Genomic DNA, 14,702 nt, shown 5'->3' on the forward strand with positions numbered 1-14,702 from the left:
AATATTGATATTCCATGATGAACTTCGATCGATCAAATGATATGTTATTCATAGAACTGTCTGTAAGGAAATAGAACAAGTGAATAGGGAAATAAATTAGTGAAAAGTTTCTATAAAAGCTTGTTTAATAAATTACCCGTAAAAAAGAATCTAGTTTAAGAGAAAGCACATTTTACAGCAGGGAGGCACAGTCCTCCTTTTTAATAAGATCATGGTTGTAGGTTGGTGGTTTAGGGTACCGGGCTTTCAGGTAAGCAGGTTTAGATTAGTGGTGGTAGGGCAGGTGATGATGGGGGGGTATAATGGGTATGAGGGCATGGGCAGGGGCGGGGTGGTGGTTCGGGGTCTTGTGGACGACTGCGTTGAATCCGTTGTGGTCATCGGCGGTGTACTCGACCGTCCTCTTGCTGCCGTCAGGCTCGATCAACGAGTAGCTGCCCTGTAAGCACAATTTCAATTCAGGAATCGTCATTCTAAGAAGTTGACTAGTTTGTATGTGAAGTTCATTGTTCAGAATATTTTTTTGGATCAAGCATTGCAATTTAAGAAGAGAAAATATCTCAAAACTGGGTCGGTTAAACGAGCGGTTTTCTCTCCAAATGAAGCGATAAAAATTTCTCCTATTAGCGTCAACTAATTTTTTCAAAATCAGAATGATTCAATTTGAATTGGAAGCATTATCGAGGAATGAGTTTTTATTCTAAAACTGAGGCTGCACTTTTTCGTCCCTTCAGCCCAAACTTGACAAAATTGAGAGTCAAAATATATCGATTGAACCATGGAAAGTATTCCATGTAGTTATAATAGATTTTAGAATTTATATTTAAAAAATTTTGGAAGAGTTGAAGTGGATATTTCAGTAACAGTGGTGGCTCAATTAGGTCACTAACTTAGGGCTATATACTGCAAAGTTAGTAGACAGTTTTGTCTATTAACGTTGATAATACTGTACCTGTCACATCTTGCTTTTCATTGTACGGTCTCCTATCTGCGGAGTCGTTGCCTATTGCCAGTTTGAACAGAATCTTAGTTTAAAGTGGATTAAAACAATTAAACCCGGAATGTAACACATTAGAATGAATGCGACCGCATCAACAATCGTGGTCCAGTGTGGTTATAGAGAATAGAGCATAATTAAGCTATCCCTCACGCGCCTAATAAGATAGCATATCCTATTCCTTTCTCCTATGAAAGCTATCCTTCAGTTTGTGCTATTATTCCCCATGGTTACCGTAGATTGTTCAGATGGTCTTAAGTTTCGTTTGTTATAATGTGATTCATTTCGAAATTCAAGCAGTTTGATTCAATTCAGTTCAAGCTTCCACTGTGTAAACGGCCCTAAGTTGAATCTAATAAACGGTCTTAAACAGCTTAAGAATCAACATCTTTAGCTGTTACAGAACACAATTTTGGTTGATTCTAGTAAAATATTCTTTAGAACTCCATTCAAATACTATTCATGTAATTATTTCAATTATCCAATTATACATTAATACTAATCACATTCTGTTTGGCTTGAAAAATTGAATTTTCACCCAAGTTTAGTGTATTCTTATTGTAAATCAAGACTCAACTACCATTCATTTTGACTTATCATTATACTCATTACCATGCCAGTAAGTTCATTCAATAGCTTGAAATCTTGTAGTTCAAATTCAAAGAGTTGTACCTGTCCAAAAGTACCTGTACCAATCAAAAGTAGTATTATAATGTGCCTGTATAATATAATGTGCCTGTATATTATAATGTGTTAATGAACCTGTAAATTTTGGTAATATGCTTTGAAGTATTGTTTGATCTTTAATTGTTATACTGCTGTGCTACTCAAGTTTTTATTTAAATCCAATTTCTTGATCCAATGTTTCATGTTATAAATTTTCATTTATGCAGTAGTATTCAATTATTCTCTATTGTTTGATAATCCACATATAGTGGAGACATTGATAAGAGACATAGAGAGTGAAATCGTGCTCTCTCATGAACAGAACTGACACTTTACTTTAGAATTCATTTCTATTGGATGTTATTGTTGGAATTATAGAATAATTATATTTTGTAAGTATCTCTATTTAACTGTATTTCTGTATTTGTATGGCTAGTCCGTGAACAAATACAATGATTATTTATTTATTTCATTAATACTATTACAGCAGTTGATAACTAATCAATCTTCCATCCATTTGAATCCATTTTCCACTAGTTGACTGAAAAACAACTAGTTACCACTAGTTGACACGACCATCTTCATCCATTTTTCACTAGTTGATATTCTTCTCACTATTCTTCAACTAGAATAGAATATAACTAGAACATATTGTTGTTGTTGTTGTTGTTGTTGCTGTTGGTGTTACCTTGACAACATCTCCGTCGCGGGTCTCGTGCTGGCTCTTGGTGTCTCCGGTGTGGTGGTCGGCGACTGCGTACTCGAAGGCGTACTTGGGATGGTGGTCTAAGGGCTCTGGTGCCTTGTGGTGCACGTAGTGTGGGTGCGGGTGCGGGTGGTGGAGGGGGAGAGGGGCCACCGCGTATGCGAATCCATGTGGCACTGGCAACACTGCGGCCACAGCTGATGCTAGGCATAGTGACGCCACGGCCACTGTCACCTGAAACAAGAAAATTGATTATCTTTTGAGAAATAATTTTTTTCGGACAGTTATTCAATACTAGCAGGTAATTAGTGCTCCGCAAGGGTCTAATTAATAACTTGACCTACTAAAACTGTTCAGAGTAAAATCGATAAAATAAGGATTGAACGCTTATAATAATAGTTTGAGAATTGTAGGAATCGACCTACTGACATCTTGAAGAATTTCAAATAACCATCCTAGGTAGATTAAGAATCTATATGCAGAATTTCAAGTTAGTCAGTGCAGTAGTTCAGACGTGATGAATTTCCTATCCCGTACGTGTACAGGCCAATTCTTTCCTTTATTATATTTTAGATATATAACTCCTCTATTTTTTTCATTCCATTTATTCTTATCTTATCGTCTTTTATATCCATTTATTATAAAACAAACCATCATTACAACTCATTTCTTTATAAAACCTTACGACTGTTTAATAGCTTCAATGAACACATTGATCCTTTTTCGAACTCATTCAATAAATATAAGAAACATTGTGAACTGAATCTATCATAAGACGCTCGTTTTTGAGATGAATTGTTTTGTAAACTCTGGCTGGAACTCTCCTAGTTCAAGACTTTTCTTTTTCTGTTTACTTAGCATTTTTTTATTAGTTATTATTTTCTTTCCTGTAATCTTTAAATATATATATATTTTTTAATTTTATTTCCCTCTAGAATCTTTGGAAAGGATTGTTTTACCTTCTTTCTTTTCACATTTTTCTTTATAATGAAATTAATTTGATTATTCTGAGTAAATGCTTTTTGCTTTCTTTTCACATTTTCCTTTATATGAATGTAATTAATTTGATTATTTCAACTGTGTAAATTGCTTTTTGCTTTTTTTTTTTATTTACTATATTTCAAAATGTATATAAGTTAAATTGTTGTTTCATCTAATTGTGTAAATAAGGCTCTTTATGGATCTCTGTGAGCCTTTGTATGTAAAGAAAATGAATAAATAAATAAAAAAATAATTTACAATAAGTGCATTCGCTTGCGGAAAGGATCGACAGGTTCACGCCAAAACTATTCCTATTTCAATTTAAACAACACACAGTGTTGTCAAAATATAGGTTTTCCACCTCTCCTCTTCCCTCTTTTCTTCATTCAATATTGAAGCCCGAATCATGTTCATTGTCGTTTTTATTAAATTATTCAATAGAATTAAGGAATTTTTCCGGAATAGAGCTTGGTTTCATGTTATAGTTAATATTTTTGATTAGTTGTTAACAATTTGATTAGTTGTAACAATTCAACAAGGATAGCTGTGGGTACATTGTGATGAGGATTACACAACGGTATTCCCAGTTTCTCAAGACTGATCTTTCGGTATCGTTTCCTATAAATTTCAAACCATTTTATACGCGCTTTATCCCTATTGTATCGATTTTTACTCTACACAGTTTTTTGCAGTTAACATAGAAATAATTTGGACGTTATAACTGGAGTTATAAGAATATTTGAGAAAAGGTGTGAAGATAATAATTATTGCTCGAGACTAGTTGTTTTTCGAAATTCAAGTATTCGTATCCACTACACACACAGAAAGTAATTTCTTGCAGGTGGACGGACTCAGAACCCTTCACTAGAAATGTTTCCAAAAATTTAAGAAAAATCAACCATTCATGAATCTGTTATGTACTTGTCTTAATTATTTCTATTGCTTGCTATAAATGATGAAGAGTTTCTTCGATACTGATAAACATATTTTGAGTCAATTACAAGCCTTGTCTAATAAAGTAACGAATACCCATTCAAGGATAATTTTCTAAAAGGTGTGCAAGTGCATCTGCCAATGCAGCTATGAAAAGCAGGTACATCTCCTGATCTCAGTTTATGAAGAGCGTTCTTGAGTGCTCAGCTGATTAGTATTATGCGATTCCATGTGCGCAAAGCTGTGTCCACTGCGTAAGTCAATAGTGCAACGTTAATTACTGGCCAAGTAGTCGAGTCGATGTAGAAATATCACGTGATAGTCACACTGCGCCGTATGGTGTCATGTGTGAAAAAGTGAGAGGTCATTTTTTCAGCCGGTGTTCATTTAAAGTGTGTCGGGGAGACAGTGCCCCGGGGGAGCAAATAAGTGGGGCCGTCTGTCAATCGCACTAAAAACCCGTTCCAACAACTGCTCTCATTATTATATAACCCTTTTTGGAATTGAGTTATTAGCCGTCATAATTCTGCTCCATGTTTCATGAAATGACGGCTCGTCAAACAAAACCAGCAGCGCAGCACAGAACTTCTCTCAACAAACTCAATTAGTAAAACGTTCTTCTTTCAAAACCCGCATAAACCCTCTAAAATATTTGTTGTTTTAAAATACAGTCACACACAATAGGCCTATCCGACTCAATGCAGTTATCTCCTATCCACCAAGACGCAAAACACTTCAATAATGTATATTATATTCTTTTTTAGTAGCTGATAAAGATGATCAATTTTATGAAAAATCAATACTTGTCATAACTGCATTCTCTATTAAGTTGGTTTTCTAAATTTATTTCTAAACTGTTACAATTTTATTTGGTAATTCACATCAACAGGTGTTTTTTTCAATGAATTCTTTTGGTTTGGAAATCTGGTGTGAACAAAGATCAAATCTTTGCACCTACATTATATGAAGAAGGTGATAGAGGTGGCTTTCAATTTTCGACAAAAAATTCTTGAGGTCTCGTTATTCGATTTCAACTATCACTTTTCATCAGTAAAATGTGAATAAGAGGTTGCATGTTGGGTTGATGGAGGTGAATTGATGATGATTGTGAGTATATACTCTATGACCACTACCGTGTACTTCCGTAGTTAGTTTTAGACAAAACCGAGTGATAAATCTTGTAACGGAGATGTTTTTGGGTACTTGTCTTCATTGTTTTCAATCCTGAACATTGAATTTGTATTTTGAAATGTATTAGTGAATAGATAAATAATATAATAATTGTAAATTACAAGCATCAAAGTCAATTCAGAGTAGTATGTTTCAGAGCAACTAAATAACGTTTATCAATCAAACAATAGATAAACTTCTATTAAATATCCAGTACCAACCAGTACTATGAGTTGGAACTTTGTTGTGAAACAGACTCCAGATTTTGTCAAACAATTGCAGTACCTAAAAGTTCTTATAATTCAAGTTGAAACATTGTTATGTAACAGTTGTCAGGTTTTGTGAAACGTTTTTAGTGAACGTCTGCGTCTGCTAACCATAAAATAATGTTACGCGTCTCCCGAAAATTATACAGTACGGGGAGTAAATTGGGAGACTCGTGTCTGGGATGCACATAAAGCAGACTCTCCTCATGGGAGTGGCGATTGAATTTTACGGACCAGAACAATAGCTTGTCGACACATCAAATTTCAGCAATTTAATAGAAAAGTTTATAGGTTCGTTATGTGTGCAGAAACTGCCATGATTCATCAGATTCCCTATCTGGGCTACTGGAACTTTTTTATGTTTTTACTTGGTTTCACTTCGTGGGGGTTCAACTTGAAGTACCTAAGCTCAATTCTTTGTGTTAGAAATAAAAACAAAATTTTGAACGTGGGTTGAAATCATAAACGTTTCGACCCAATTGAACTTTGGGACTTGTCATGAGTTCACCTAAAACACATAGAGCAACAGGTTGCCTGGTTGCAAAAAAGATCATTTATTCATCAGATTGATTTGTACCATTGCGAAAGTTGACGCCGCCTAGTGAGATCGGACTCCCCTTATTGATGCCTATCGTGATTAAGGTTTTCAAATAAAGTTATAAATAATGTTGAAAAATTGAAAAAATTGCTGACATTGCTTATAACTGATCTTCTAATTTATCAATCACTTAATCAGCAATCCCTCTTGGGATTAATGAGAATGTAAACTATTATTGAAAAGCTCTAGAGTCAACCAATCAGAGCCAGTAGCTTATTTTGAGGAATGCTGATTAGGAAAACTGATGGAAAATGCAAGAAATATCAACAAGAAAAACTAAAGAATTAGTGTCGGAGAAATCAGTCTCTACTGTAATTAGTAATGGAAAATGGTTGATGGTCCTGGGGAGGTAAAGAACCATACTAAAAAGATGAGAGACACGGTAATCAAACAGAAGGAAATATTTTATGAATAAAAATGATTCCTGAATTATTTTGTACAGGGGGAAGGAAGCTGTCAATTATGAACAGAGATAAGGGAATGAAGTGCAAGTATGTGTAACATTCAATGGTGGGCAGACAGGGTAAAGAACCGTCTGTAGCTCCATATCTGTTTAATTGTCTCACTTGTATCCAAACTTCCTCGAGATGGCTGTCGGTTGGTTCTACAACCAGCTCCCAACACATTCCAATCTGCAGCAAGCTTACAGTAGGCCTAAGCAGCGACATATATCCTATATGGATCTTGGAATAGATCTGAGAATGGGCGTTAGTAACCGTATTTGAATGGTATCGAACAGATCACCATCACGCCAAGTATAAGTAAACAAGAATTTATTATATAATGTGACCTAGTGAACGTGGGCATTTTGAACCAGCTTAAATCTGGTTACACTAGTTCTATTTGTCAAGCATACATAAATGGTAAATACATAAGTCACGATATTTCACGTTGGACAGATGCTAAAGCATACCACACATATGTATGTTGCATGTTATTTTATGAGAATTAATATACGTACTCGTATATCTTTTTAAAAACTGGTATCGAAGTGTTGAAAACACAATGAGTGCAATTTATTGCAATGTTCAACTCTTTCAATAAGTAGCCTAATTCTTATTTACTTCTACCAAAGCACTTCTCGTGGTTCTAATTTAAAAATGTAATGTGTAGATGGATGTATCTATCAGTATCATCCCTTCAATTCTACCCGTCCTCAACATCAAGTCATACACAGTTAAGAGACATGTTTTAAGAAATTCTTTGAAAAACGACCCTCCTACATGGGAGCCAAGTTCTTCAACCAGTTACCGTTTAATATCGCAGAGAAAGATGGTGCGGATTTCAAGAAAAAATTAAAAATATTATTGAATTTCAATAAGCCCATATTCAATACAAGACTATTTCAAATGATTATTTTAAAAATGGTATAGGCACAAAAGAGAGATTTACTGCAGTGATAAATTTGATTGATTGGTAAGTATCCTAATCCACTACGACATTGGTAATACTGTATTATTAGAAGATATTCTATTCTTTAATAGAAAATCAAAAATCTATTACCTGTGTTAATAGATGATAGGTAAATTTGTCATTGTTCGTGGAAGTTATAATTCTACAGATTTTTAGAAGGTGAAGGTCCAAAGGTTGAGCAGTGCAATAGAAAATATCAAAGACGCAGGTTTCAAGAGATCAAGGAGTTTTTAAATAGCTCTACTTGAGTAAAGTAGATCTATAACTCATCGAGAGTAAAATGATAAGTTGACGATTAGAATGTGAAATATGATATTGTTTAATGTATCTTGTATTATTTTTTTGGCAGTTATAATATAGAGTTATGAAAAGGTCAGGCTGTCGAAGTGAAAGGAATTGGTAAAATTGTAGTATTGATTCGATTTGGTGCTTAATTTATCGTTCAAATAATGTGTTGAGTAATGAATTTTAGTTTCTGCAATTGGTAGTGTGGCAGTCGAATAGACTGTAGGGCTACAAGTTTTATTATGGGAATTATTATGCTTTATGTAATTATTGGAATTCGACCAAGTAAAATGGAGGCTCCTGCAAGATTGCATCACCAATTATTTCGAGTTGTATATTCTGCTAAAATGAATAGTTCAAATTGAAAGTGAGAAAATAACTTAAAAAGTTAGGTTGATGTTAATGTGATGTTATACTTGATTTTCAAACTATAAAACCATGAGAGAATTGAAGCGTACGTGATTGATTGTGAACATTATTGACCGAGCGAAGTGAGGTCTAAGACTCAAGTCGACGGTTGGGCATTTCTCTTAATGTTTAAACGTTTAAATGTTTAAATGTTTAAATGTTTAAATGTTTAAATGTTTAAATGTTTAAATGTTTAAATGTTTAAATGTTTAAATGTTTAAATGTTTAAATGTTTAAATGTTTAAATGTTTAAATGTTTAAATGTTTAAATGTTTAAATGTTTAAATGTTTAAATGTTTAAATGTTTAAATGTTAAATGTTTAAATGTTTAAATGTTTAAATGTTTAAATGTTTAAATGTTTAAATGTTAAATGTTAAATGTTTAAATGTTTAAATGTTTAAATGTTTAAATGTTTAAATGTTTTAAATGTTAAATGTTTAAATGTTTAAATGTTTAAATGTTAAATGTTTAATGTTTAAATGTTTGTTTAAAATGTTTAAATGTAAATGTTTAAATGTAAATGTTTAAATGTTTATGTTTAAATGTTTAAATTTTAAATGTTTAAATTTTAAATGTTTAAATGTTTAAATGTTTAAATGTTTAATGTTTAAATGTTTAAATGTTTAATGTTTAAATGTTTAAAGTTTAAATGTTAAATGTTTAAATGTTTAAATGTTTAAATGTTTAAATGTTTAATGTTAAATGTTTAATGTTAAATGTTTAAATGTTTAAATGTTTAAATGTTTAAATGTTTAAATGTTTAAATGTTTAAATGTTTGAATGTTTAAACGTTTAAATGTTAAAACGTTTGAATGTTTATATGTTCATATATTTTTATGTTGGGCATTTACGGCGAAACGAGGTAAGAGATTTTCATGAAATTTGACAGGTATGTTCCTTTCTAAATAGCGCGTCGACGTATAAACAAGGTTTTTGGAAATTTTGCATTTTAAGGAGAATATAAAAGGAAAAAGGAGCCTCCTTCATACGCCAATATTACCATAAAAATCAGACTATAGAATATTCTTCATAAATCAGCTGTCTAGTGGACTATAATACTACCCGTTCAAAAACATTGAACATCTTGAAAATATTTATCTTTCCATCAACATTAGTAGACAGGTGACTGACTATAATACTACCCATTCAAGAACATCGAATCTTGAAAATTATTGTATTTTTCCATCAACGTTGTAGACAGTTGCGCCAGACCTGATAACAGCGCTCACACTCACATTCCGGGACGACACGTCAGGGTACGATAGGACAGAATGCTCTATATTTATTTAGAATTTTTTCTAGACATTTTAAATTGATAAATTATTTATCAATCTTTGAGAAAACAACAACAGGTCAATGTAACTTACTGAGCGCGAGGTCTACTGTTCACATAACTACTAGTAATAACAAATTTTAAATGTATCATAACTTTTGTATAATAATGTTTAATTAGTTCTTATGCAATTGAGTTGAAATATATATCAATAAGAACTATCATATTGCATTATCTATATACAGTATTTGGCCAACCTTTTGTAGCCAAATCGTAATAGATTAGGGGGAAAAATTTGATTGTCTTGAAGTCTTTGATTGTGTGGGCTCCTGCATTTTTTAATTCTCTTGTGGTTTTCAAACTTTCAAAAACTACTGTAATTAAAAACTTCATCATTTATAAATGAGCTAGAATTGAGAATAAATGTTCAATGACTAGGTATACATACCTGTGTGGCAGTACACCATACGAACTAAAAACAGTACTCTGACTTCACGTTAGAAGGCTGCCCACAACAATACTGTTCGGTTCTGCTCTACTTTTAGTCCAAGCCAAACTTGTTTCAAGTCGTGCTCTAGTTCTTTGCCTCACACGAAGGTAGATGGCAGCACCAATCCCTGTCTTATGCATTTTGATACATTCGTTCAATACAAACTAAAGTATTATAGAGATCTTGAAATAATTATAATTGATGAAATTTCATCAATTTTCAAAAATACCAATTTTCATGCTTCAACCACGTGGGTTCAACCACTTCTATTACTTAATTCCAGCATTCATTTTGATTTTTCGTTTAATAATACTTATCACTTCTATTACTTGTTATTAATAGTAAAATTTTGAATTATTCGAATAGAATAGTAAAAGAGGGAATAAGTAAGGAAACATCAATTTCCTCAAGCAGAAAAGTTATAGAATTACAGAATGAATAAACTAACTTACAGTCAAAAATCTCTGAATGTCAAAAAGCTTTCCCAAGATTGACATGTAGAATCCTAAATCCTAATTAATCAGTTGAACAAGTATTGTGTAGAGCTCTTTTTCAAAGAAGAAAATGAAATCAACCTATTGAAGGATCATGGAACTTGATTTCTCTTCATATAGAAAGTTCGCTATACTTGAATGATTCTAATATCAGGTTTTCTTGTATTCTACATTTTCAAGCATACAAACGATTGGATGAAGAGCTCGAAAATGATAATGTATAATGAAAGAATGGCTTGGGAACTTAAGCTCAAACTTTAAAAGCTCGATTAACTGCCGAGTAACTGCAAATCTGGCAACTTTTGTACGTGACTAAAACTTAGAATAGGTATGATCTCCTATCAAACTGTTTTTCCGAACTTTCAATTTTTTGACGTCCTTATGAATTCTATCAGATTAAATGGAAATTGACAGTTGACAAACATCATCTGCTTGACATCATCTGTTCAATCGGATATAATTCAAAGGAGGGAAAGAAATCGAACGTCTAAAAATCGATGTGTATGTAACTAGCTTGGCTAGCTACACACACATCGATTTTTGGACGTATGATTTTTTACCGTCCTTAAATTCTATTAGATCGAACAGATAATGTTTGTCAAGTTCCGTTAAATTTGATAGAATTCATAAGGACAGCAAAAAATCATACGGCCAAAAGTCGATGTAAGTGGCTTAACGGTTCCTAGGTGTCTCACTCATGTTCAAGAAAGACTATTGAGCCTTGATAAAGCCTGCCGAGTTTTGAGATTTGGTAGTTTGTGGAACACACGATTAAATCAGTATGGAACAAGTGATTTCTGTGACCGAATAAAAACGTTATGCTGAAAGCATCATTTTTCACTCGACACTTTGTCATAGCCCATGGATTGTGTTATAGAAAAATTGAATTTCCGTGAACTGGAAGAGTAGATAATATCTCATAGCTTGTTTTACCAACCATATCTGTTGCTCAAGTCCTTATTTTACGATACAGAAGAATTAATATTGTCAGTGTGATTATTTCAAAAAGTTCCTAAATGCTCAAACTTTCCAACGTTGAATCTAGAGTGCTGAATGGATTAAATCCAATGCGTGGAAAATATATGTTGATTTTCTATATTCCCTCTTAGATTAGGATGGGACGAGACAAGACGAATAACTCAGAAGAATGAAAACTGATAGAACATAATTTTGAACTTTAAACACCAAAATAACACATAGAGGTACATTGGTGCAAATATAGATAACTGGTAGATTTATCCAAGTATACATTCCAAAGTCCTACGAATCCTACTGAGAAAATCGTGCGAATTAATTTAAAATCTTACTTGAATATAACGACCCATGCTGATTGTTGGAGATGTTGCACTGGGAATCAGAAGCTGAGATGTGATGATGCCAATGCATTGCGTCGGCGTTTATATACATAGCATTTTCTTCAATTCGAACGGACGTTAGGTAAAGGAAGTTACGTACTGAAAACGAGGCTGAAGAAGGTGCCAGAAGGAGAGGGGAAACAGTTGATGCTAGAAAAAGAATAAACATTGAAATAATAGAACCCTATAATTACATCAGAATTATTTGAAAGTAGGGGAGCGGGACGCTGGAGGATATCCACCAATTGGATAATCGACTAAGTTAACATTGTTGAGATATGGAGCAGAGTTGCACTTTTGAAATAGTGGGAATGATAGAATGGACGCTGGAATGTGGGTAGGCCTATGCAATGGAGAAAAAGAACGGAAATAGGAGAGGGGTATTGGGAGGAGTACTCCGATATAAAATGTATCAAATCTAGAGAAAGAAATAAAGTAATAACAGAAATGGTTTCAGAAAGGTGAGCAAAATTAATAGTGAATGAGATAGACAGTTTGAGAGAGAGAGGCAATGTGAGGAGGAAGGGGAGAAAAAATAAAAAAGATTTAATTCAGAGACTGACAGTTGTTGGCAATTATATGGAGTTTCCGGTTTCCATGTTTCTACCACCTTTCACACGATCCATTTAATGTGTAGCTATTCATTGTTTTTAGTAGTTTTATAACATAAACGTGAGCATTCCCTCAAAATTGCTCAACTAGACGCTTTTGTATGTTTCAACACCCTTCTAAACTCTCATAGACTTAGTAATAATAGTTAAGTGGGGTTTGTGTATTTTTTCTTATTGTAATGAATTATGGTGGCATTGTGCAATGGCGTTACGGTGAAACAGGTCACGTGATCTATAAATTTGAAAAATATCGGTAAATGGAGTGAAGTAGCCGTAAGCGTTTAATTTGCCCTTCTCCAATTTTATTTCTCTTATTTATTGAATTGGTTCTTCGCGCTTTGGAAAGGTTTTATAGGGTTTCTGCTGACCAGTTGAACAGGGGAAAGAGTTGGTTTAAATGGTAGCCTACCTATTTTGCTTTAGTCGTATACTGAATTGAAGGATTCTCTTACATTGAAAAAACGGGAAAATGCCGGCACCAAAGCTTTTTTTAAAACAGTAAATCATTAAAAACATATTGTAATATCTTGAGAATTTTTTTTACTATGTAGTAGTAGTAGCTGCATAATAGAATGTCGTCCAAATATACAAATCCTTCATAACGTCTTGTTTCAGTTTTGTATGCAATCTCTTGAACAAGCAATTTTGTAAATTATTTAAAAAAGAATTTCTCATTGGAGTGATTGTTATTGACTTGTTCATAAATGATTATTATCGACTGCAGCTTCATAAACTTCTTACTTTTATAATATCATGTATATTGTATGTGATTTCAGGTTTGTTATAAGTGGGAGGCTACAGATTGATTCCGTTGATAAATACACCGTGTCCCACAAACAGGTTTAGGCCATATTACGTGCCCATTCATGCACACAACTTTTTAAATTTTCCACAGCTCACTAAGTAGGTTCTAAGTAGGTTCTAAAAATATAAAAATATTCTGGGAAAATTTCAGCTCCCTAATCTTCGTAGAAACAGAATGGTAACATTTTCAATATGCCGACATTTTGTTCCTACGAAGATTAGAGAGCTGAAATCTTCCCAGAATATTTTTTGAGCCTACTTTGTGAACTGTGTAAAATTTGAAAACTTTTGGTGCATCAATGGGTAGGTAATATAAAGTTGAACGTGTCAACCTCTTCGTGGGATACCATGCATATGAATGTACGAAGAATAGCATTCAACAATCAACATTCCAATTGAATGTTTATTGAAATGCATACTCAGTTTGAAAATCACATACAAATTCCATCTACATAGAAGAAGTAGACTCATAAATTGTAATAAATTATGTGTATAACCATAAAGAGCTATGAACGGTTATTAGTGCACCGCAAATGAAGATGATTTCCTTGTAACCTCGCTCTGTTGCTTTCACATACATCTGCATCTGCCAGCCAACAACTTTTTCAAACCAATGAATCATGGTTTCCCGCTTTTCTCTGCATTTCTCCTCTTTACAAACATCCTTTAATTTCATCTTTTTTATATTCTTCCTCCTCTGTCACCATTCTTCTCCTCCACCCTCCTTTTTAGTAGTTCTCTTCTTATTTTCACTTGTTCCTCTCCATCTCTGTTCTTCTCCCTGTCCTACATCCTCTTTCTCCCTCCTCGCCTACTTTTCCCCCTTTTATCCATTTCTTACATCTAGTTTCCCATTCTGCTTTCTCCTCTCCCTTTAATTCGCTCTCTTTTCCTATTTTTCTCCTCCACCTTCATCTTAGCTCCATATTCTTGCTTCATCCGCTCTTCTTTTTTCGCTGTACTTCGTCTTTTCTCCTACTCCTCCAATTACTTCTTTCTCTCCTTTTTCTTCGTTTCAATTCCCTCTACTTCTTCTTCTCTTCTTTCCTCATCTTTTTCAATCTGACGACATTCTCTAATCAACGTATTCTCTTCTTCCAGCTAACGTCCTATTCCATTCTTTTATCCTTTTACATATTACTTCTTACAACTCACAGTATCCTCTTACTGTAATTTTTATGTGTTCTTTCATTGCTGCTCGTATCTTCAAAGCCGATATTCACCATATATATTATGTTTAAGCGGAGATTG

General features: G+C 33.4%; 3 protein-coding genes across 4 annotated transcripts in view; 1 reads left to right on the forward strand and 2 right to left on the reverse strand.

Annotated features, from left to right (window-relative positions):
• Window positions 1-14,702, forward strand: part of LOC111045510 (neurobeachin-like protein 1) — a 400,901-nt gene that overhangs the window by 58,915 nt on the left and 327,284 nt on the right. The window lies entirely within an intron of this gene.
• Window positions 1-14,702, reverse strand: part of LOC111046302 — a 51,900-nt gene that overhangs the window by 14,733 nt on the left and 22,465 nt on the right. The window contains exons 4-5 of the mRNA XM_039431899.1: window positions 2,352-2,603; window positions 317-439 (exon numbers count right to left, since the gene is read on the reverse strand). Coding sequence (XP_039287833.1) covers window positions 317-439; window positions 2,352-2,603 — 375 coding nt within the window. The remainder of the gene's footprint in view (window positions 1-316; window positions 440-2,351; window positions 2,604-14,702) is intronic.
• Window positions 108-12,105, reverse strand: LOC120352358 (cuticle protein 7-like). Its single transcript, XM_039432479.1, has 3 exons — window positions 11,989-12,105; window positions 2,352-2,603; window positions 108-439 (listed from the first exon to the last, which is right to left on the reverse strand). The coding sequence occupies exons 1-3, from the start codon at window positions 12,004-12,006 to the stop codon at window positions 266-268; spliced, it is 444 nt and encodes a 147-aa protein (XP_039288413.1). The 5' UTR covers window positions 12,007-12,105; the 3' UTR covers window positions 108-265.

This window comes from Nilaparvata lugens, chromosome 7 (assembly GCF_014356525.2).
Source record: "Nilaparvata lugens isolate BPH chromosome 7, ASM1435652v1, whole genome shotgun sequence".
Classification (NCBI taxonomy): domain Eukaryota; kingdom Metazoa; phylum Arthropoda; class Insecta; order Hemiptera; family Delphacidae; genus Nilaparvata; species Nilaparvata lugens.

Excerpts from the sequence above, each read along its gene's own strand:
- LOC120352358 (XM_039432479.1), bottom strand. Across the intron at positions 440-2,351 it reads GCGACGGAGATGTTGTCAAG|GGCAGCTACTCGTTGATCGA; the intron begins GTAACACCAACA and ends TTGTGCTTACAG.